Source organism: Neovison vison, chromosome 1 (genome assembly GCF_020171115.1).
Source record: "Neovison vison isolate M4711 chromosome 1, ASM_NN_V1, whole genome shotgun sequence".
Lineage (NCBI taxonomy): Eukaryota > Metazoa > Chordata > Mammalia > Carnivora > Mustelidae > Neogale > Neogale vison.
The window spans coordinates 22,732,644-22,753,923 of NC_058091.1; the positions used below are offsets into that span (position 1 = coordinate 22,732,644).

Consider the following 21,280-nt stretch of genomic DNA (forward strand, 5'->3'; position numbering starts at 1 on the left):
GCTACACTTCGCTAGTCACTATGACGGAACAGCCTCCCCCCATTGCCTCTCGCTGTCCCTGTTCCCCCAACTGTAGGAATGCAGTTGGTATCGTCCGCAGCCCGCCCCCGCTCCGCCCCCCCGCCCCCGCACGCCGTGGCCTGGGGCCCCTCACGTGACCCCGGCGCGCTCTCGCGGGGGCCCAGACTCTCCGAGGCGGTGCCGCAGGGGACAGAGGGACGGACGGAGTAGAGTGCGCCGCAGCTTTCGCCCGAACACCAGTGCGGAGGACGTGATGTCGGGGCTCTCCCGCCAGCTGCCTTGGGCTGCCGCCTGCCTGGCCGCGCTGTGTGTGCTGACCGCGGCTGAGAACCCCAGCCCGGATCCGACCGTGACTGCGATTCCGCTTTCACCGAACACCAGCACCGCCAAAACGACAGTTCCGACGACGGTGACGACCCTTACGCCGGTGACCACTCCAGCACAAGGTGGGCGCCGGCCCAACGGGTTTCCTGTCTTCGCCCGCCCGCCGCTCCGAGCCGAGCCGCCTGCCCTGCCCGCGGTGCGCGCGGGGCCGGGGCCGGGACGGGCCGCGCTCCAGCAACATGGCGGCCCGTCCGAGTCCAGCCCGGGCTGGGATCGGAGTGGCGGGGGTGAGGGAGCGCCCCGGGGAGTAGGGGCGGCCGAGCCCCGTTGTCCGTTGGGCTCTGGGCCACCCCGAAGTGTCCCACGCCAAGGTGCTCTTAAAAAGTGCCTCGTAATCCCCAGTCTCACTTCAGCTTGGGATGAGGGACGTGGCTTCCTTCCGCGGTGGTGGCAGGGGGGTTGATCGTGGGGCGAGCGCCTCCAAAGTTGGGGATCTGGTCGAACTCCCTGTGTTTGGGGTTAGTCATTTGCCCACCCAGATCCTATCTCCGTAAGGGGGCTTCTCCGGGAGTTGGCAAAAGAGGAAAAAGAAACCGAAGACGTGAATGCTCGCCAGTGTCTCAGACTTGAGTCTGAGAAAAGTTGCCTGTGATCTAACCGTATTGATTTTGCGGATAGGTTTTGGGGTATATTTGAGGTTTGGGCATTTGATTACTTAAAACTTTAAATATGCTATGTGCCAAAAAAGAAAAGTACCCATTTGTGTACCCGATGCTTCATATATTCTTTTTGGTATTTTAGGCTAAACTGGAAGATAGGTGGTGAAATCTGGGAGGAAGATGGAAATAAAGTGGCTTGCGGGGAGCATAGGTTTAGTTGATTGTGAGCTGGGATTGAAACCCAGGTTGTCGATTTTTTAAACTCTATCAGGAACACACTCTTTGTTAAGCTCTGCGGTCGATTTGGGTACTGGTTGAGTTGTACACTGAATCTTAAAGCAGAAATTGACAATGCCGTGACAACACAAAAGAGAGGGCAAGATAAGTTTGAGGTGAAGAAGAACTCTAGATATATAAAACCTGATGTAGTGTGATTGGTTATTCTAGTTAATATTGAGTAAGGAATAACTGGCATCTTGACCGAAAAAGTGCTCAAGTGTCAGGATTTTTACCTTGGCTTTCCTCCCCTCCCCCAGACGGATCATCCTGTTTTGAAGTGTCTTCCTTTGGTTTTTGTGTTTTATAGATAGATAAAATGTATAATTAAGATTCAGAAAGATGTAATACTGAAGTTCAAAAACTGTTAAATAAGGAACGTACATTGCCGTGGAATGCTGGACGTTCTAACTGCACTGTTTTTAAGATGATAGAGCACAATATGTTTTGTCTTCTGCTTATTTGGCAGTTTCTTTCCAGAATTGTAGTTTTGGAGTGTGTGTTTTTTCCAAAGAGAAGCTTGGAGATAGCCAAGTTAATTGCCTTTTTGTAATTGAAAGTCATACAAAGGAGATGATTTGTTTTCTGTAAGTAGCAGTTGCATAAACTGCAGTCTAAAATGAAAGGTAGCAAGTTTAGTTCATTGTAAATAACATTGTGCTGTTCAAACGTATCAGGCACAAAAGATTTTAGATAACTAGCATTTTTTACACAAACCTCTGCAGAACTTATTTTCTCCTTTGTGAACCCCTTACTCAAGGGTACTGTATATGTCTTTGTCCCTGATAAATATTAGTGATAAAATATTAATGTGTGTGGCCTCTGTGCAGAACTTTTTTTTTTTTTTTTTAAAGACACAGGGAAAGCAAATATGAATGTTTTTTGGAGGCAACTAGCTTCCAGGAAAATGAAGAGCCCTAGACTTTTTGGGTCATTTGGCCTAAATTACTGACAGAGACCGTCCTACTTTGTTAAATTGTATGTACATAAATGTAGCCCCTTCCAGAGTTGCTGTCTCTTATCCTTCAGTCACAGTGGTGAAGATCACTTACGAATTACAAATCTCTTGCGTTTTCAGAATGGGCATCATCCGAGTTTGGGTTCAACCTGTAACAAGTCTTTTTACTATTAAAAATTCCAGTGTCTTAACTGATTTTGGGGGACAGTGATTTCTGTGTGTAGTGTTGGCCTTATAACACAACCTTTTTCCCAATATTTTTATTTTTTTAGGGATGCTTTGAAATGATTCAAGAAACCCTGAGTGTCTGTGAAATAGTTGCCCTATAAAAAAGGATTGTTTAGATACTGAGCATTCCCACTAGCTTGTGGGTTTTTTCCACCCTTTCTCTTGAGTTTATTTCAGTGTCATCAGTCATTAATTATGATTGGAATTTCTTATTAAGCCAGTTAATGAAGTGTTTTTGTGTGTGCAGTTAAAAACACCGAAGATCTACCATCCTAAAAAAGTTTTAAGTGTACTGTACGTTATTAACATGCTATTATACAGATCTCCAGAACTCTGCATCTTGCTTGAAACTGTACCCTGCTTCAGGAGCAGATCTCCATTTACCCTCCCCCTAGCCCTGGCAGACATCATTCTACGTTCTGCTTCAGAGTTTAACTATTTTAGATACTTCATATAGGAGGAAATCATGCTGTACTTGTCCTTCTTTGAATGTCTAACTTAGCATAATGTCCTTAAGGCTCATAGATGTTCTAGTGCACGGCAGGATTCCTTTCTTTTATATGTTGGAATACTATTCTATTGAAAAATGTATACCACATTTTTTAATCCATTCATTTGTTGATGGGTTATAACGTTTTACCATTTCTCTGAATTAAGTCTGGTACTGTATGTAATGCTCACTTTAGTTTAAAATAGGTAAGTTGTACAAACTCAAAAGTGAGGAACCAATTGATTGGTTTTATATACCCCTCCCCACCAGATCCTTGTGAAAACCGCAGCAGCTGTGTTTCCTGTGTGAGCGTTAGCCTTCATAATTCTACCTGCTTTTGGATAGAATGTAAAGGTAAGAAGCTTTGGGATGGCTTTAATTTTGAGAATGCAAACTGTTTTGTTTTATCATTTTAAGATATTCTACAGGGTATTCCTAAACACTTAAAAATTATGTAGAAAATTAAGTATATTGTGTACTACTTTGCAAATCAAATACTTTTCCTTTCACGTTCCTATTGCTTAACATTCCGGCTAAAATCTCTGGACTCCCATTCTGTCCCCACCCCTATAATTCCTTAGACTTGATAATTAAGGTTTAGTAGCTTTTAAAGGAAGAGAGATTTTAGAGCTTTGGAAGATTAAGAGGACAGGTACACCAAAATCAGCTGTGAAAGAAAGTTGTGAAATTTTCCCCTAAAAATGGTTTCCTAGAAAAAGAAGGCATTTATCTTCTGCAGGTGTCCTGCTAGATGAATTATAGAGACCTTATAAAACTTAGTTGGATATTTAGAATATGGGAAAGAGTGAGATGGAAAGAGTTGGTGTTTTTGTTCAATTTTAAAATTAACCTTTAATTTGAGGAATAAAAAGTTAGTTGAAGATACTTTGAAATGCCAATAACGTTTTTGTTAGAACCATGGGATTACAGCAAATTCTCTTCTCTTAATGGGAAGTAGTTGCTTTTTCTTATCAGTAAAACAGTTTATCGGGTGTGTGTATGTATATACCTAAAATGCCAAAGCTATGTATTAAGTGTCTTTATTTGTTTAAAAGAAATCTAATATGAGTTCTGGGCAAAATCCTTATGTCATGACATAATATTGTTTAAGATCTTTTTTTTTTTTTTTTTAAGATTGATTGATTGATTTGATAGACTGAGATTACAAGTAGGCAGAGAGTCAGGCAGAGAGAGAGGGGGAAGCAGGCTCCCTGCCGAGCAGAGAGCCTGATGCGGGGCTCGATCCTGGACCCTGGGATCATGACCTGAGCTGAAGGCAGAGGCTTTAACCCAGTGAGCCACCCAGGTGCCCCTGTTAAAGAACTTATAAAATTAAGGTATTAGCTTAATTTGGGGCTAAACTTTTTTATTGTGTGAGAGTCACTTTCTTTTTAAATGTCATCAAATGGAATTTAAGTGTGCACCTCTCTCCTGCTGTGTGGAGCAGAGTTGGCATGTTTTGGGGCTTGAATGCTCTACTGTAGGATATGTTGAGGAAGGGTCTCCCTTACTCTTGCTACAAGTTTGGCTGTCAGGAAAGCAGTTTTATTAGAAAGTGTAGAAAACCGAGAAGGTCCTACAGGTCCTACCGAGGTCCTACTGATGCTAATGGGGTACCTCCTGTGGTTACTAAGCCTTTATTAGAGCCTTTCGGCTTCTCCCTACTCATGTGGAATCTAGCAGCCTTTGCTATGCAGGAGTCATGCCCCAATTAGGATCTAAGTGTTTCCAATTTATCTGTTTAGTGTATTTATGTAGGTTTTAGACAAATATTTGGAGAGGTCCTGGGTAATCTTTCTTAATCAATGAGGGAAAGAGCATAACAGTATTTTCTTGATCCCTGGACTTCTGAAGTGTTTATGCCTGAGTTTGATTTTTGGAAGCAGTTCTGGAGCTTGGTAACAAAACAAAGATAATATAAACAAGTGATTGGTGCTCTGTGTCTTTTTTCCCCCCCGTAACAGAGAAAAGCTACTGTTCACATAATGCAACAGTTAGTGATTGCCAGGTGGTGAATGGCACACAGTTCTGTTCTGGTAAGTATTCACATTGGTTTCTGAGGAAAGTGGCCAAGAGGTGAGGAAGATCTTTGCCTCAGAAGCCTTCTTTCAATATTTGGTTTGCCATTTCTGGCAGTCTAAACTGACTGTAGTTTAGACCCACTCCATTTGCATTTTACTGGACTGGACAATCTTGTTCTGGCCCTTTTCCGGATTATGGTGTTGGTGATTGTCACAATCTCTGGCGTATTTTGTGTTATGGTTGAATCTTTCCTGTATTCATCTGTTTTCTCATTTTTGTACTTTAGTTTGAAGAAATTGGTTACTCTTTAACCTTAAGTCTTTGCTCAGAAAATAGTTAAAATTCCTAGAAGAAGCAACTGATTTTCCTAACAAGATTATAAATGGATAGTGAAGTCAAACTTCTGATTTGGTGCATAGTTAATAAATAGAGCAAAAGAGCTTTCTGGAGTGTGTCAGTAACCTTGAAAAACTACCTATAACAGTTTTACTTTTAGTGGGGTTTTCCCGTCCAAACTTGAACTTCATGACTGAGAATTTCATTAGTATGAGGTCAGTTACCTCTTTTGTAGAATGCACATAATTTGGTTTAGGTGGTAAAAGAACAAACATTTTTAGTATCTATTTCAGTGTGCCAGAAAAAAGTAATTATATCAAACCTGTGGTTTCGTGAAAATAATTGCTTAGAAACAAGGTTAAGTAAAACATTTTAAAAGATACTAATTTAGAGAAAACTTGAATAAATAATTCTTCTTAATTTGATGATGTATCAGAATTAGTTTGGACTATGTAGCACTCTATCCCCAGTAGGGACCCAGGCTGTTTACTGTCATTCCTTAAAAATAACTCTGACCTTACTCTTCGAGGTAAGCGCTCATGTTCCAACCATCAAATTGGTTTTTCTGCCAACAGAAAGAGGAGGGAGGCCCGTATCTACCTACAGATGCTTTCTAAAAGTTATACTGGGCTACCTACCTGCAGGGGAGGCTAAGAAATGTGTGTCTTTCTCCAGGTGGGGAAGCGTCAACTCTAGATTGTGCTTCATATTTCTAAAGAAGGGGAGATCAGTATTGGTTAGAGCAACTGTCAGTCTCCTCCACAAGGTGGTACTTAAATGTAAACTTTGTAAAAGTGGTACTCACATGACTGGAGTTTAAAAAAAAGTGTAATGGATTGTATTATTTTAGGTTGTGCTTTGACTTCATGTTTGTTTGTTTTAAATAGCACCCGAGCCCACTCCGATGCCAACGAATTCTACAGGTAATACAAGATAATTAACTCTTTTCCTCCTCTTTCAGGATTTGTAAAGTCTCTTGATGGACTTACTAGTGATTAAATACCTAAAAGTTGTTAGTATAATTTAAAAAATTTGTAGATGTATTTGGTCTTGAACCATAACGATTACATGAGTATGAACTGTTCGTGCCAGTGTCATGGAATTCCATGAATAATAATGGAGTTATGAATAAATGGAATTTATAATTCATAATGGAATTATGAATAAATGACGTTTATTGACTATGGGAGGATTTGCTGTGGACATTGAATCCACAAACTGCTTTTTGTGGATTTTTTGAAGATCTTGGGGAATACAGGAGCCTAAAGAAAATTAAAATTCCCTGTAATTCCCATTATCCAGAGGTACACCAGGATGTTTTCAGTGATAAGTTTTTCCCAGTCTTCTATCTGTGTCTCTCAATAGATTTATTATGAACTTGCATAAGATGCCCATGCACATTTGAATTGTTTTTTTCTTTTACATTGTTGTATACGCTTTACTTAACCTGCACTTGGTTGGATAGTTAGGTCATCTTTCATTCTTCCTGCAGCACGCGTTCCTGTTTTGATGTTATCCCTGACAGAATTGATTCAAACAGCATTCCTAGGTCAGAGGATAGGATTATTTTAAGACTGAATATTGATTGCTTTCCAGAAAGATATGCTTTTCATTCCCATCAACAACTGGAAAGTTTTCACTACCCCTTCAACAGGATTAGATAATTTCTCCTTTTAAAAATCTTGGGACGCCTGGGTGGCTCAGCTGGTTAAGCAGCTGCCTTCGGCTCAGGTCATGATCCCAGCGTCCTGGGATCGAGTCCCACATGGGGCTCCTTGCTCGGCAGGGAGCCTGCTCCTCCCTCTGACTCTGCCTGCCATTCTGTCTGCCTGTGCTCGCTCTCTCTCCCTCTCTCTCTGATGAATAAATAAAATCTTAAAAAAAAAAAAATCTTTACCAAAGTGATAGGAGGAATAAATCATTAAAAAACTTCTACTCCGGGACAACAGGCTGGATGATAGGGACTGGAAACAGAAGACAGCATTTGTCTATTGTAGTAACTGTGATACGGGTAAATAAGCGTAGTGTTTTGAGACATTTGTTGGAAGGTGTGTATATGGAGTAATATGGCAAATGTGGTGACAACTTCCTGGAGATGTTGACTGACTCTTGAAATGACCCTAGTAAAACATGACAGTAGCTTCCGAAGTGGAGCACGGCGGTCAGTAGTGAAGAGTGTGAAGGAGTATAGTGAGGTTGGGGAATTGCATCTGGATATGCATGGTGAGGAAGGGTTGAGCTGAACAGTCAGCGGGCCAAGAGCCAGATTGGGAGGACAGGTTGGAACAGGAGACAAGAGTGAACACAGGGAGATAGGAATAGATGACCCATGAGGGGAATTCTGGAGAACTATATGGGAAGAGTTGCAGATGTATGCAAATAGACTTAGGAGGTAGGAAGAATAGGACTCGATAGAGGTGATGGCAGACTCTTAGCTTGACAGCGCAGGCAAAACTGATTAGTGTAGGCAGTAGTGGTGTCCCCTGGAACAGCTTGTAGACAGAATAGGACTTGAGGACCCAACTCCAGGGGACGGAAATGTCTAAGGGTTGAGAAGAGGATCAGAGAGGAAACTGAGTAGGGATGGGCAGAGAGGTATGTCCAGGAAACTGTGTGTGTGTGTGTGTGTTTTAGGTATAGTTTTTCAGAGGATAAAGTGATCAGATGCTGAATCAAGGACCAGAACTCATTGAAAGACTTGGGTGGTGGTGAGCTAGCTCATACCAGCTCGCGGTGGCCAGTTGTGCATAGCTCTTCCCAACTACACGTTCAGTGAGACTGCATCGGGAGCTTGAATTACGGTGGAAATATTCATGCCATAGAAATCTGCAAATACCACAGAACTTTTGGAGAGCACACAGTGGTAACACCCATTGGTAGTCACTGACTAGGAGGATGTTAAAAGATTGATTAAAGCAGAGATGTTAAGGAAAAATTAATTTCCAGAAGGTGGGATGTGAACCAAAAGGGGAAAAGAGTTTCTTCAAAACCATTGTGGGTTCACTTTTAATTTCTTCTCATGAACCTTGGTGTAGTTTTCGTGCTTGATCCATATGGGGTTCTCCAGTGAAGTACCCTGGGGTCTCTCTAGTTTTCTCTCTCTCGTTCTGTAAGTGGAAGGAGGCCAGGGTTTGCTTATAGAAAATGCATCTGTTGAGTGGCAGTTCTTCAAAAACCTTTACATGGTCTCTTTTCATGGCTGTTGCTGAAAGAGAGCAAGTAAGAAATTAAGGGATTATTAAAGAAATGACACAAAGAGAATTTGATTTATGTAGAAAGGTGTTCAGTGGGGTTAATTGTAACAGTCTTCGATTAGTACCTATAAATATTATAAATAAAAATAGTCGTAAATAATCTCTTATTATTTACAGATTGACTAGATTACATCAGATATCTAGTGGGAAATTTTCATAATGAGTGGAAGACAAACTGTTAAGTTCTGCTAATTTTAAAATTTTTATTGTTACATAATTGCCTAGTGAAATGGCCAGCAGGAAATGACATGTTATTCTGCATGATGGGATTACTTAGTTTACTGTGTTTTTAAAAATTTTCCACCACCAGTAGCAGCTTTTGTTAACTGCTAATTACTATTTTTTTTAAAATGAAAGGAACATACTGTAGTATAGTAAACATATATTCCCTAAGTATTGCATAATTTTGAAAATTCTGTCAAAGTAATATTTCGGTCAGAAGTAGAAGTGTGTAAATGTTTTGTGCGTTTATAGAAAAAAGCATTAGTCTGTGTGGTGTTCAGGGGGATTGGTAGTAAGACTCAAAAGGCAAATTTGCAAACTTGATTCCTTACCATTGTCAGACAAAATGTAGTGTTTTAAGATTGAAAAGAATATATATTTGCTTAGTTTGTAAAGTGTTATTTTTTGCAGCAACTTTAAAGGGATTAAAACTCTAGGAATTCTGTCTAAGAATCAGCCCTGCCAGAGGTGAGATGAGGTATTTCCCTGCTGGCAAAATGAGAGGTGACCTAATTGTCCACCCAAGAGCAGGGTAGGGAAGATACCTGCAGTAGTGCTCGTGGTGAGAGAAAAGGATACAAACATGTAATCCTGTCAGTATTGGTAACGTATCATTGATTAGAATCTGTTAGTAGTATCAGTACTAACAAAAGTCTGTTAATAAAGTGCTTTGGTTCCTAAAATGTGTTTACATTCAAATTAATTCTTCTCACAAGAGTTCATTTTCTTTACAGGCATTGTCAGATAATTTAAATTGGGGGATCTGTGGCCCCAGGGGACCTGTTCTTAAAATAACATTTTATGGGAACAGAGTGATGCCTGTTGATTTGCATGTCGTCCTCGGCTGCTTTTGCACTATGTGCTGCACAAAGCTGAAGATGTTCACTGTCTGCCAGCCCCTCGAAATGAAAAACATAAGCCAGCCTTGATACCTGCTTGAGAAATCCTGAGCCCCACTGGTTTCTTACCATGACTTTTTAAGTTAATAGTTTTTGTCATAGAAGCATTAAAAAAGCATTTGTTCTTCCCTCACCTGACCACTGATTCTTGCCCTCCTGTGTGTCTTTTTGCAAACATTATCCAGATGTATACATAGATTTCATACTCCAGTATTTACATAGATGTTAACACAGATAGTTTTATGCTTGCTTCGTGGTGATTTAAAAACTCGTAGTCTGGCTGCGTGGATGTGTTAGTGAGCCAATACCTGAAATTTGGCCTTTAGTCTTTGGAAAATAGAAAGCCTGTTGAAGTTGGCAGCATTATTTTAAAGACAAATGACTAGATACTGGGAGGTTTGGAAATGTAAGTTACTAGTAAGTTTTGTTTCTATTGCAGCCAAAACCACCACCCCGCCTGCCTCCTCAGCCACCGCCACCACAGCTCCTACGTCAGGTAAGGGGGGGTTGGAACTGTCGGTGACCTGGGGGTATGTTTGCAGCCTTGCCTTGTGCTATTTTTGCCCCCATTTTCCAGTTTCATTCATGAATGGTTGTGAACTAAAACTCACCTCTTATGTTTGGAGGACCAGGATGGTAGGCTGTTAATGCAGGAATGGTAGGTTTGCTGCGAGGCCCCATTTTTTAACACATCGCCGTATTTGGCCTGACACATTAGAGTTAAGAGATAGTGTTTTTCTAAAACCCTTTTGCTGCAGCTTATCAGTGAGATCTCATTTCTTATAACTTAAAAATTAAATACTGATGACTGTTAGGAGTTAATTTTATGCTGTGTTTAGGTCATGACAATTGGAGTGAAGATAATTTAGCCATCTTTTTTATTGAGAAAGATCTAAAGAGCCAAGATCACTGCAGATGGGCACCTTGGCCATGTTTCTCGCTATTTCTTTATGTTCCTTTATAACTGTTAAAAGTGCATGTGAAAAGTAGCGTTTACTAATTAATGATTTGCTGTGTTTTAAACAAAATCACATTTAGGTGATGCCACAAGACATTGCAGATACACAGGTTATGAATCCTCTCTATCCTATTTAAAATACTGGTGTTTGGTTTTGATTTTTTTTTTTTTTTTTAAGTTTTTTGGCTTATTCTTATGCAACCTTTCTTGGTTTCAAGGAAACCATTTTGTCTTTGCAAGAATTACAGAATAGTTGTGATTAATTTTAAAGCTTGGGGCATCTGGGTGGCTCAGTCTGTTAAGTCTCTGCCTTCAGCTCAGGTCATGATCCCAGGGTCCTGGGATCAAGCCCCGCATTGGGTTCCCTTTTGGGGGGGTTGGGGGAGAGCCTGCTTCTCCCTCTCCCTCTGCCTGCAGCTTCCCCTGCTTGTGCTCTCTCTCCATCTCTCTCTCTCTAACAAATGAATAAAATACCTTAAAAAAAATTTGAAAGCTGGCCACCTTATTATACAGCCACCAGAACCAGTGTTTATTTGAAACTCTACTTAGAAAAAAATTATTTTAAATACGAAACTGCTTTTTATTAAAATGGATGGTGTTCTACTTGAAACCTTTTATTCCCTAAAAAAAAATTCATGTTTTATTTCCTATTGAAACATTTTTTTTCTCTGAAAAGGGAATTCATACTTTTGTGCTTTTATTCCATATGGTTTGGTAATGCTCATAATATAAAATTTTAGAGTAAGATTTATAATACCTTTAATAACAAGTTTATTTGTTAAATTTATAAATTATAGATACTTAGGATAATTTTTGTACTTTGAAAAATTGCAACCGAATTTTTGCTTACCTTGTATATTTAATAAAATTTAAAAGTTACGTGAGTTTTCAACGCAAATATTAATATTTAGTGTAACAACTAACAGCATGTTTTCTGAAGAAATTACAAATTTTTAAAGTGCTTGACATGTTCTCAGGGCATAATTTATGTACCAGGAGAATTTTTCTCTGTCACTTTCATACTTGAATTTGAATGGCAGCTTTGACCACTTGATATTGCTAGATGGAGTGAATGGGATAAATTCTAGTTGTAAAGACTTGACTCAAGAGGAGATACTTTATAGAATTTAACTTATGGCAAAGTCAAAGTATAAGCTCATGCGGGTCTTGAAATTCTGAGTAGAGGATCATGGGACTTTCCAGGTCTCATTATCTTTTCTTCTTATTTAACAGGTACAACTAATACCACTTTAACTCCAACTTCACAACCCGGGAGGAAGTCAACCTTCGATGCGGCCAGTTTCATTGGAGGAATTGTCCTCGTCCTGGGTGTGCAGGCTGTAATCTTCTTTCTCTACAAATTCTGCAAATCGAAAGAACGAAACTACCACACTCTGTAAACAGACCCATTAAATTAACAAGGACTGGTGTGTAACTCACTGAAACCAAAATATTCTCTTTCAAGATGTCCCACATGGAAGACGCTACTCCAGGATCTGTACACATTCAAAGGATGCATATAAGATACTTGGGAGCATCATCCTCGAAGAAAAATCACTTAAATCATTTTGCTCAACAGGAATATTTAAAATATTCTGCATGAATCCTTGTGGCTGTCTTCTTTTATTTTCAATGGCTGCTGCTGTGGGATTATGTTCTCTCTTCTTGACATACCAAATGTAACTCTGTAGGTGGTGGGAAGCATTGTCCTGCACAGACACCTCATGACTCTTCTGGCAGTTTAAATTTAGTCATTTTAAAGCCTGAAAGCTGCATCATTTTCATCCCATCTCAGGATGTAGTTTAGTGACCAGAATTGAGAAGAATGTGCCAAATGAGCATCGGTCGGGTGGACTTTTGGCTGTCCTTTCAAAAGTGGAATAAGTCGGTAAATCTAGTGTCCTTAGAGTAAATTGTATCCTTAGCGTAAAATTTTGTGCTTGATGACAGTTATTTTTTCTACATTAGAAATAAGATGCCACACAGGGAATTACATTCCAGATTTAAAGAAACGAATGGAAAGGATACAAACCATTAACAATAGCAGGTTATCATTCATACTGGCAAAGCACCTTAAATCACTGAGAAAATAAAGAACAGTGCCTTAAAAGACAGACTGAAAGGTAGGCTGTAACTTCAGGTGTTCCTGATTTGTTCTTTCACATTAAGGAGGGTAAAGGTTGTTCTGGTGATACACCTGTTCACTAGCTGTAGCAAACCTGCTTTTAGATACCATGCCGGTAATAACTGAAAACTTAACTTTTGTTTCAGACCTCAGCAAGGTCAGGAGATGTTCTACAAAGTTGAAAATTTAGGCTAAAGGATGTTCTACAAAGTTGAAAGCCTTCATATATTGAACTTCCCAACGTTTTTCTTAGGCTGTTAAAAAGTATAAAGCTAAAGTTGATTTTCTTACGTTTTTCCTTTGCACTTCAGGAAGTATCCCAACACTGTTGTACCTTGAAAGGATTTTTCAGCAAGCTTCCTTGAAAAGTAACTTTTTTTTTTTATGAGACAAGAAGGAAATAAGTTGTTTTAGAGTCAATTTACAGCTCTTGAATGAGACAATCATTTTAAGTTTTGAGACCAGAAATGTGACCAGTGTAATTTCAGAAAATCTGAGGGTTTTTTGGTTGATTGGATTACTGTAGATTTTTTAATGATGATTGCCCTGGGTAGACAGATTGCGCTTGCTTTTCTTTTCTTTTCTTTTCCTCTCTCCCTCCCTCCCTTCCTTCCTTCCTTCCATTCTTCCTTCCTTTCTCCTTTTCTCCCATCCTTTCCTTTTAGTTGCAATTCCTATAGTACATTAAGCATGCATGCTTTATTATTATTATTTTTTTTAGTTTCTTTAGGAAGCACTAGTTTTTTCAGTTTCAGAGGGATACATCTCCCCTGCCTTTGACATACTGGATTAGTTCAGAGGTTTTCATTAGTTTTTAAAAAGCTTTTGCTTTTCTAGGTCATTAAAGGTTTTTTTTTGTTTGTTTTTTGTTTTGTTTTGTTTTTAGTTTCTTTAGCCTATAGGGGCTGAGTTTAGCACTTGGTTTTCAATATTTTGTAGTAGGAAATGAGGAGTTGCTTTGGTCCATTTCATAAGCCAAAATTCCTTACATTTAGATATGATTATATTCAAGGTTCTTAAAATGAAGATTTACTGTTTCTTTGTTACTTGCTGGTACAGCTAGTTTGTTTTACTTGCACATTTGTACATACACTTAATGTTTTCAAGTGCCTTAATTGCTTAAAATCTCTGGCTTCAAAGGTTTTTGGGAAAAGGTAGGTTTACCTCACATTTTTGTGTTTTCATTAGTAATATTCTGATACCAGTTTTAGGAACCTCACAAAAATTTTTATTATGGTGCCATGGCTGTTAGTTTTTAGTGAGTGCTGTAAGATCCAAGAATCATTTGAAAAAATCAGAGTCTCCATTTCTCCCAAAGCGGCAAGATTTAGCTACAGTGATAGATAATTATCATTTACCTAGATATGGATACCTTGTCACACATTAATGTCAGTACATCTGTTTTTGTGAAAATGTAGCTGATGAAGCTTCTCATCTTCTGTAATCTTGAATCCTGCTCTGACAACAGAACCATAATATGAAACCAGTTAGATTTTGCAAGAAGAGCTCTTAAAACGGAACTCACAGCCTTTCCCCCCCTTTCTTTAGTATCTTGAGCCATTAATAATTTGGTTTTTTTTTTAATCCAGAAGGTACAGAAACGTTTTCAGATTTTTCTCTTGATTTGTTCATGTGGATGTAGTTCTATCAAAACACCTTATTTTACCTTACAGATACTTATTGCACAGGCAGACACTGCTGTATTTAGAAATTTCTATTTCAGTTCATTAAAAACTGCAAAACCAATCTGTATCATGTACCAAACTGATTTAAAATAAATCTACATGTTAAGTGAATTAATCTGTTCTTTTTTTTTAACTGAAGTGTTTTTGCATTTTGATGATGAAATTTAATGTTCGTGAATTTGCCTTATCAGTCTGTTTGGGGATGCGTTGTCTGCTCGCTCTCTATTGCTCTCCAAGACCAGTGACTATAGCAGATCGGCATTCCTCAGAAACTTGTAGTGTTTAGTGCTCTCAGCACGGTAATGTTGGTCCATTGTGTTCTCACATGCATTGTTCTCTGAGAAATCTGTCCTCTTCGTCTTCTGTTCCTCTGCACGTCTTTGTTTTCCTTTGTTGCTTTTTAAGATTTTTCTCTATGGCTGTTCGAGCAATTTGAAGTGATTTGCTGTGCTAGTCGTTCTTGTGCTCGGGGTTTGTTGGGTTTCTTGGATATATGCTTTTCATCGGATTTGGACATTCTCAGCTGTTATTTCTTCAAATATTTTTTTTTCTATCCTTTCCCTTCTCTTTTGGGGATTCTAATTACGTGGGGGCTGCTGGAAGTTGACCCATAGCTCATTCATGCACTGTTTAGTTTTTTAATTTAATCTTTTTCTGTTTCATGTCAAATTATTGTGTTCAAGTTCACTAATGGTTACAGTTTAATCTGTTAATCTTAGTGTGTTTTCCATTTCGATGTCTTCGTTTCTAGAAGTTCATTTTGGGTGTTTTTACATCGTTCATGTCTCCATACCCATTCTTTAGTGTTTGAGCATGCAGTGGTTTTTTTGTTTGTTTGTTTGTTTGTTTTTAATGCCTATGTCTGCTAATTCTAACACTGAGTCAGTCTGATTTTTTTTTAGTACTTCTTAGTACTCAGTGCCCATGGATTATGAGGCTTCCTAGTCTGGGCGAGCGGGGACAGGCTCTTTTCCTAGCCTTGTGTGGGCTTCCAGATACTGTTTCCTGGAAACCTTTCCTAGCCATGGGTAGCTACCTCTTGCGTCTGCTGATCGGCATGTTGCTGAGACTGTACTCCGCAGATCTCTGGAGTTCTGTAGCCTTCCACCGCAGTCCTCTGCTCTGGAACTCCAGCTGTCTTCAACTGCTTTGACTTCCAGCTCCATCTCCTCAATTCAGGAAGTGCACTGGGCTCTGTCTGGGCGTCCTCTCTCCGCATCATGGCTTAGAAATTCGGGGCAGTTGTCCGGATCCATAGTTTCCTGTCCTTCAAGGATCATTGTCCTTTGCCCAAAGTCCGCTGTATTGAAAACTACTGTTTAATGTGCACTGTCCAGTTTGAGGGCAAATGCAGTCTCAAGATGGGACCTTTAAAGTTTTAATTTTTATTTCAAGGAATATATAAATACATATTCTTAAATTTTTTTTCTTAAACTATACAAGATAAGTATGTCTGCTTTGACTGTCCCTCAATCCCTTCCCCTCCCTGGCTCCTCCACTTTGCAGAGGTAATTACTGGAACTGGTCTGGTGTTAAACTCCCCCCTCCGCCAGCATTTTTTATATATATTGTATGTACTCTTAGAAAATACATAATGTGGATTTTTGTGTTAACATTAGCCTGCAACTTCTTACTCACTACTTGGAGATCTTCTCAAGTTAGTGTATGTAGCTATACCAAATACTTCAATTATTGAGAGCCTATGTAGTATGAGTATCTTAAGTATCTGCTTACAGAAGGATAGTAGGTTTGCAATTTTTAGTTTTTAGTAACGCTTCTGCAGAGCAGTATCTTTGCACCTGCCCCCTTGTTTATGTGTGAATTTCTGTCTAGTGTAAAGGTAGAGAAGGGGAGATCTGTGTCATAGGGTTTACACTTTGAGCTTTTTATATTTAACTCCTTTTTAAATTTTAAAATCAATTAATACATAGTGTATTGTTAGTTTCAGAGGTAGAGGTCAGTGATTGGTCAGTCTTTTATATAACACCCATTACATCACTGCCCTCCTTAATGTCTATCACCCAGTTACCCCGTCCCTCACCTCCTCCCCTCCAGCAATCCTCAGTCTGTTTCCTATGATTAAGACTCTCTTATGGTTTGTCTCCCTCTCTGATTATGTCTGGTTTTATTTTTTCCCTCCCTTACCCTATGCTCCTGTTTTGTTTCCTAAATCCTGTATATGAGTAAGATCATATAATTGTCTTTCTCTGATTGACTTACTTTGCTCAGCATAATACCCTCTAGTTCCACCCACACTCTGTACATTTTAACAAACTGAGATGGCCTTCCGATTCCCACCAGGCAGTGTACCTGAGAGTTTCTACATCCTTTCCATCTGATATTGGCAAAGTTTAAATACTCTGTAAGTGAAATGATTTACTTGGTTACTGTCCTTAATTTGTACTTCCTCTGTGAATTGTCTTTTTCTATCCTGTCTTATTAATTGTAGGATTTTTTCTCTTAAAACGTGCTGGGTGCTCATCTATGGTCAAATGGATTTTCTTTGATATATTCTTCAAGTCTTTGTCTTTTATTATGGTGTCAATATCACCAGAGTACAATCAGGAGATAGAAGCCACAAATATGAACAGGGGAAGTTTGACCTAAGAGTGGATTGGAGGGATAGGACACATTATCTGTAATATTTTAAAGAAATGCAAACAAAGCAGTGAAGAACTCTGAAGAATACTGGCATAGCAAATTTAAGAAGTGGCTGCTCTCTGTCCTTCCTCAAGCCAAATTCCAGAAATATCAAGGTTACAACCTTGGCTCTCTGGATGAAGTTTGTGGTAGCTGCAAATCCACCACCGGGCAGCTATGGGGAAATGATATGCCGGTGGTGACCTGCGAAGTCATCCAAGGGGACATAGGGTAAGCCATGTTCAAGAGGGTGCCACACCAGTGACACCACAGTGCTCAGATGTGTGTGCTGCTCAAGTTTTGTCCAGAACCAGGAAAAGAAATTCTTCCAGTACTGTCTGACGAAACATCACGCCACCTAGCAAAGAAGTATTCATTCAACTCCATTGTCATAATGGTGGAGCGGGCAACAGGTGGATTCAAAGCTTAAAGTCCTTTTTTCTGTCAATTTATGACCTCCCCCTACTTAATATTTATTTTGCCCTTTCTGAGAATCTCAAGTGGTCAGTTCTCCTGGTGGTGACCCAAATGTTACTACCAAAGGGTGTGAGTCTTCTACTGTTCTATTTTGGTTGCGTAGATTTTCATTAATCTTTCCTATTGGGTATGGAAGTGCTCAGGCACCTAGAGAACCACCATGTTCCAGATATGGCCTTTGCCTCCATTGTGTACCAGCACTACAATCTCCCCTTGGTTAATAAGGATCAACCATTCCAGCCAGTAGGGTAACACCTTTCATTGCCTGTTGGTTTCGTGGCTTATGAATCCCAAGATGTGGTCTCTCCTTAGATCCTAAATCAATAGACCCATTGTTGTGTCTCTGGTTGAAACAAACCTTGGGAACTAAGACCTCCAAGCCAGCTCAGCTTGAGGTTCCTGAGATGAGAAGTATCACCATGAGTCACACCCACTTCTACCTCTTGATTTCTGGGTACGTATGCTATCTGTGTGAGACAACTCCATCCTTGCAAGGTGGTTACAACTAAGTTTTCAGTGAATTATCCCACCTTTCAATCAGCCCAGCCACTTCTGGGTGTTGGGGCATGTTAATTTCACAGGCATGCGTTTACTGCAACATTTCCTTTACTGTGAAATTGATTCCTTAATTAGAAGCAGTGCTGTAGGAAATGCTGTGACAGTGGATAAAGCATTCTGTGAGTATGTGCATCAGCTAGCAGTGCTGGAAGGAGCATTATAGACCATATTCAGAATGTGTGTATTCTACTAAAGATGAATCTCTGTCCTCTATGATGGAAAGGGTCCAATATAATCAAATTGCTATCATATGGATGGTTATTACCCACGAGATTAATACTGTATTCAGCCTCAGTATTGGTCTCTGCTCCTGACAGATCAGGCAGTAGTCACTAGTGCATGTCAGCCTTGATAAGGGGAAATCCATGTTGTTGAGCCCATGCATGGGTCACATTGAACAAGCACTGGGGTAGCTGGGGAAAGAGACTGACACCCATAGAGTGCATTATTTTATCCACTTGATTAATAAGAGCCTTCTTTGCTGTAGATGCCCTTTAGTGACATGGGATATGAATATGTGTGTTCCCATTCCGAGATCCATCCACATGCCTTTCCCCACATTTACTTGTCACCAACATTTACTATTTCTTCCAAGTCTAACTGTCCAACCAAATCACTAGCAACTATCCAAGAATTCATGTGGATTTGTACTTCTGGCCATGTCTCAGATCAGACACCATGGACAATCAAATTCACTACTTGCAGTTCTCACAGGGAAGATTTTCTTGCGCCCCTTCTTCTTCTTCTTTTTTTTTTTAAAGATTTTATTTATTTTATTTGACAGAGATCACAAGTACGCAGAGAGGCAGGCAGAGAGAGGGAGAGAGAGGGGAGGAAGCAGGCTCCCTGCCGAGCAGAGAGCCCGATGCAGGGCTCAATCCCAGGACCCTGGATCATGACCCGAGCTGAAGGCAGAGGCTTTAACCCACTGAGCCACCCAGGCGCCCCTCTTATGCCTCTTCTATTTAGATCCACTCCTGAGCTCCATGGTGGTGCAGTTGCCCACTTTTGGGTGGATCCAATGTATCATGCAGACCTATATATAAGCCAGGTTTATTTATTTATTTATTTTTTCTTGGCTAGCTAGTTGTTAGAAACACTCCAGACCAGAGGTATTGATTGAGGAAGAGGCAGCAACAGGCATTGGTGCTGAAAGAATCTGAGCCACATATTCATGGAAGCTATTTGTACCTTTCAGACCTGTTCCAGATAGTTAAGTCAAGTGTATACTATTTCCATTTACAACAGATTGCTGCTGTGCATGCTCAAGTTTATGACTAGGTAGACTCTCAAACACCCAAATCATGATGTGAAGCTTAGGCTACCTGCTCATCTACTATCCCTTGGTTGGGTAATCAGTCTCTACAAGGCACAGAAGGAGAATAGTTACCTTCAAAAGAGGGCAGAGATTTGCTCCAGAATCCTAAGGTTTGCCCTGTGTTTCTGCTTGAGAAGGGCTCCATATGTTCCAGGATTCTTCTAGAATCACTGGCTCTGCTGGATCATAGGACCTATATGGCAGAGCAGCTTATACTGTAACTCAAGTTCATGACAGAACCTTCTCTTGCTCCGCTCCCCGCTCAAAACTGGTAATCTTACAGGTAACTCTAGAGGAGGGTTGAAATAGCCAACTCAAATATTGTACACATTGCCTTCAAATCCAAAAAGGCCTACTGAGCATTATGCCTTTGTTTTTCACAGTAAATGGTGTAAGCCTAAGCAAACTGCCTTTCTCCTTAGAGGAAGACATTTAACATGCTCCAAAACCTTGAGCCCCAGAGACTTCACTGGGGTTAATAGCCCTAAATTTCTGTGGAATTTGTCCTTTACCTTCTAGTTCTTGTATGTCTTACTAAGACGCTAAATATGACATCCTACTCATCATATCCAATCAGCATGTTGTAAACATAGTGTCTTTTGTAGAATATCATGATGATCAAGGTCTCTACAGACTATATCAATGTAGGGAGTAGAATTGACAAAGCCTTAAAGCAAGACTCTGACGGTATACTGCTGCCCTACTAGGTAAAAGCTAACTGCTCTTCATGGTCCTTACAATTTGTTATGGAGCAAAAGGCATAACAAATTGGGTCAACAACTGCATAACGAAGGCAAAGAGGATATTCATTTGCCCCAGTGAAGATACTACATCTGAGACAGCAGCTGTGGTTTGCAATCACTCCCGCGTTAAGATGGGAACCTGATAGTCCCTAGTCATTTTCCAAGATCCACCTGTTCTCTGCACAGGCCAAAGTGGTGATTTAAGTGGCAATGTGATAGGTCTCATCATCCTTGTTTCCTTAACATTTTGAAGGTGGCATTAATCTCTGCAGTTTCCCCAGGGATATAATTTTGCTTCTAGTTTACTTTCCAGAAAGGGGAAGTTTCAGGGGCTCCCATTGATCTCTTCCTATAATAACGAGGCTTCAACTCATGGGTTAAAAACCAGTAGAGGAGTCTTTTCAGTTGTTCGTGATGTCTTTTCCAATTATACATTCAGGAACTGTGGAAATAACCACATGGTGGGCCCATGGATTGACTGGGTCCACTGTAATTTGAACCTGAGACTCCTTCTGCTACCTCACTATAAGCCTTTATTTTGACTGTTGAGCCACTGTGTGCTTTGAGTTCCCAGGAATCAAGATTTTGTTTTTTAGGAAGACTCCACACCCAATATGGGGTTGGAATCTGGGTGAGAGACTATGACTCTCCTCTATGTTGACTCAAGCCAGGTTTCTGACTACCAGAGTTTCTCCTGTTGTATAGATCAAGCAATATTCTAATTGGCTGCCCATGTGATTTCATTTGGGGGGACACACTGACCACCAAAGATCTCTATGTGCCAGGTCGATAATCTGACTACTGACAGGTCCCTGCTGCCCCTTGTAATAGACATACCTACCTTGTCCTTGGCTGTTGTCTTCTGCTATTCTGGAACTGCATCATAACCACTGAAATGAGAGAGCCCATCTCAACAGCAATGATAAATGACAAAATTGTGATTTCAACTGTCATGGTCATTAGCATTCTGCACAATTAAAAATTATGCTTGTTTTTTTTTTTTTTTAAGCAGTATTACCCCTATGACTACACGAAATAAGAGACTTTTTGAAGGCTGCTATGGAAGTTCTCTGGTTTTCAGACCATG

The 21,280-nt window shown here is 40.0% G+C and overlaps 1 protein-coding gene across 1 annotated transcript; it reads left to right on the forward strand.

Moving 5' to 3' along the window:
- Positions 1-167: 167 nt before the first annotated feature.
- CD164 (CD164 molecule) lies at positions 168-14,568 on the forward strand. The gene is made up of 6 exons (XM_044244455.1): positions 168-467; positions 3,227-3,310; positions 4,921-4,992; positions 6,202-6,237; positions 10,129-10,185; positions 11,881-14,568. The coding sequence occupies exons 1-6, from the start codon at positions 275-277 to the stop codon at positions 12,045-12,047; spliced, it is 609 nt and encodes a 202-aa protein (XP_044100390.1). The 5' UTR covers positions 168-274; the 3' UTR covers positions 12,048-14,568.
- Positions 14,569-21,280: the final 6,712 nt, after the last annotated feature.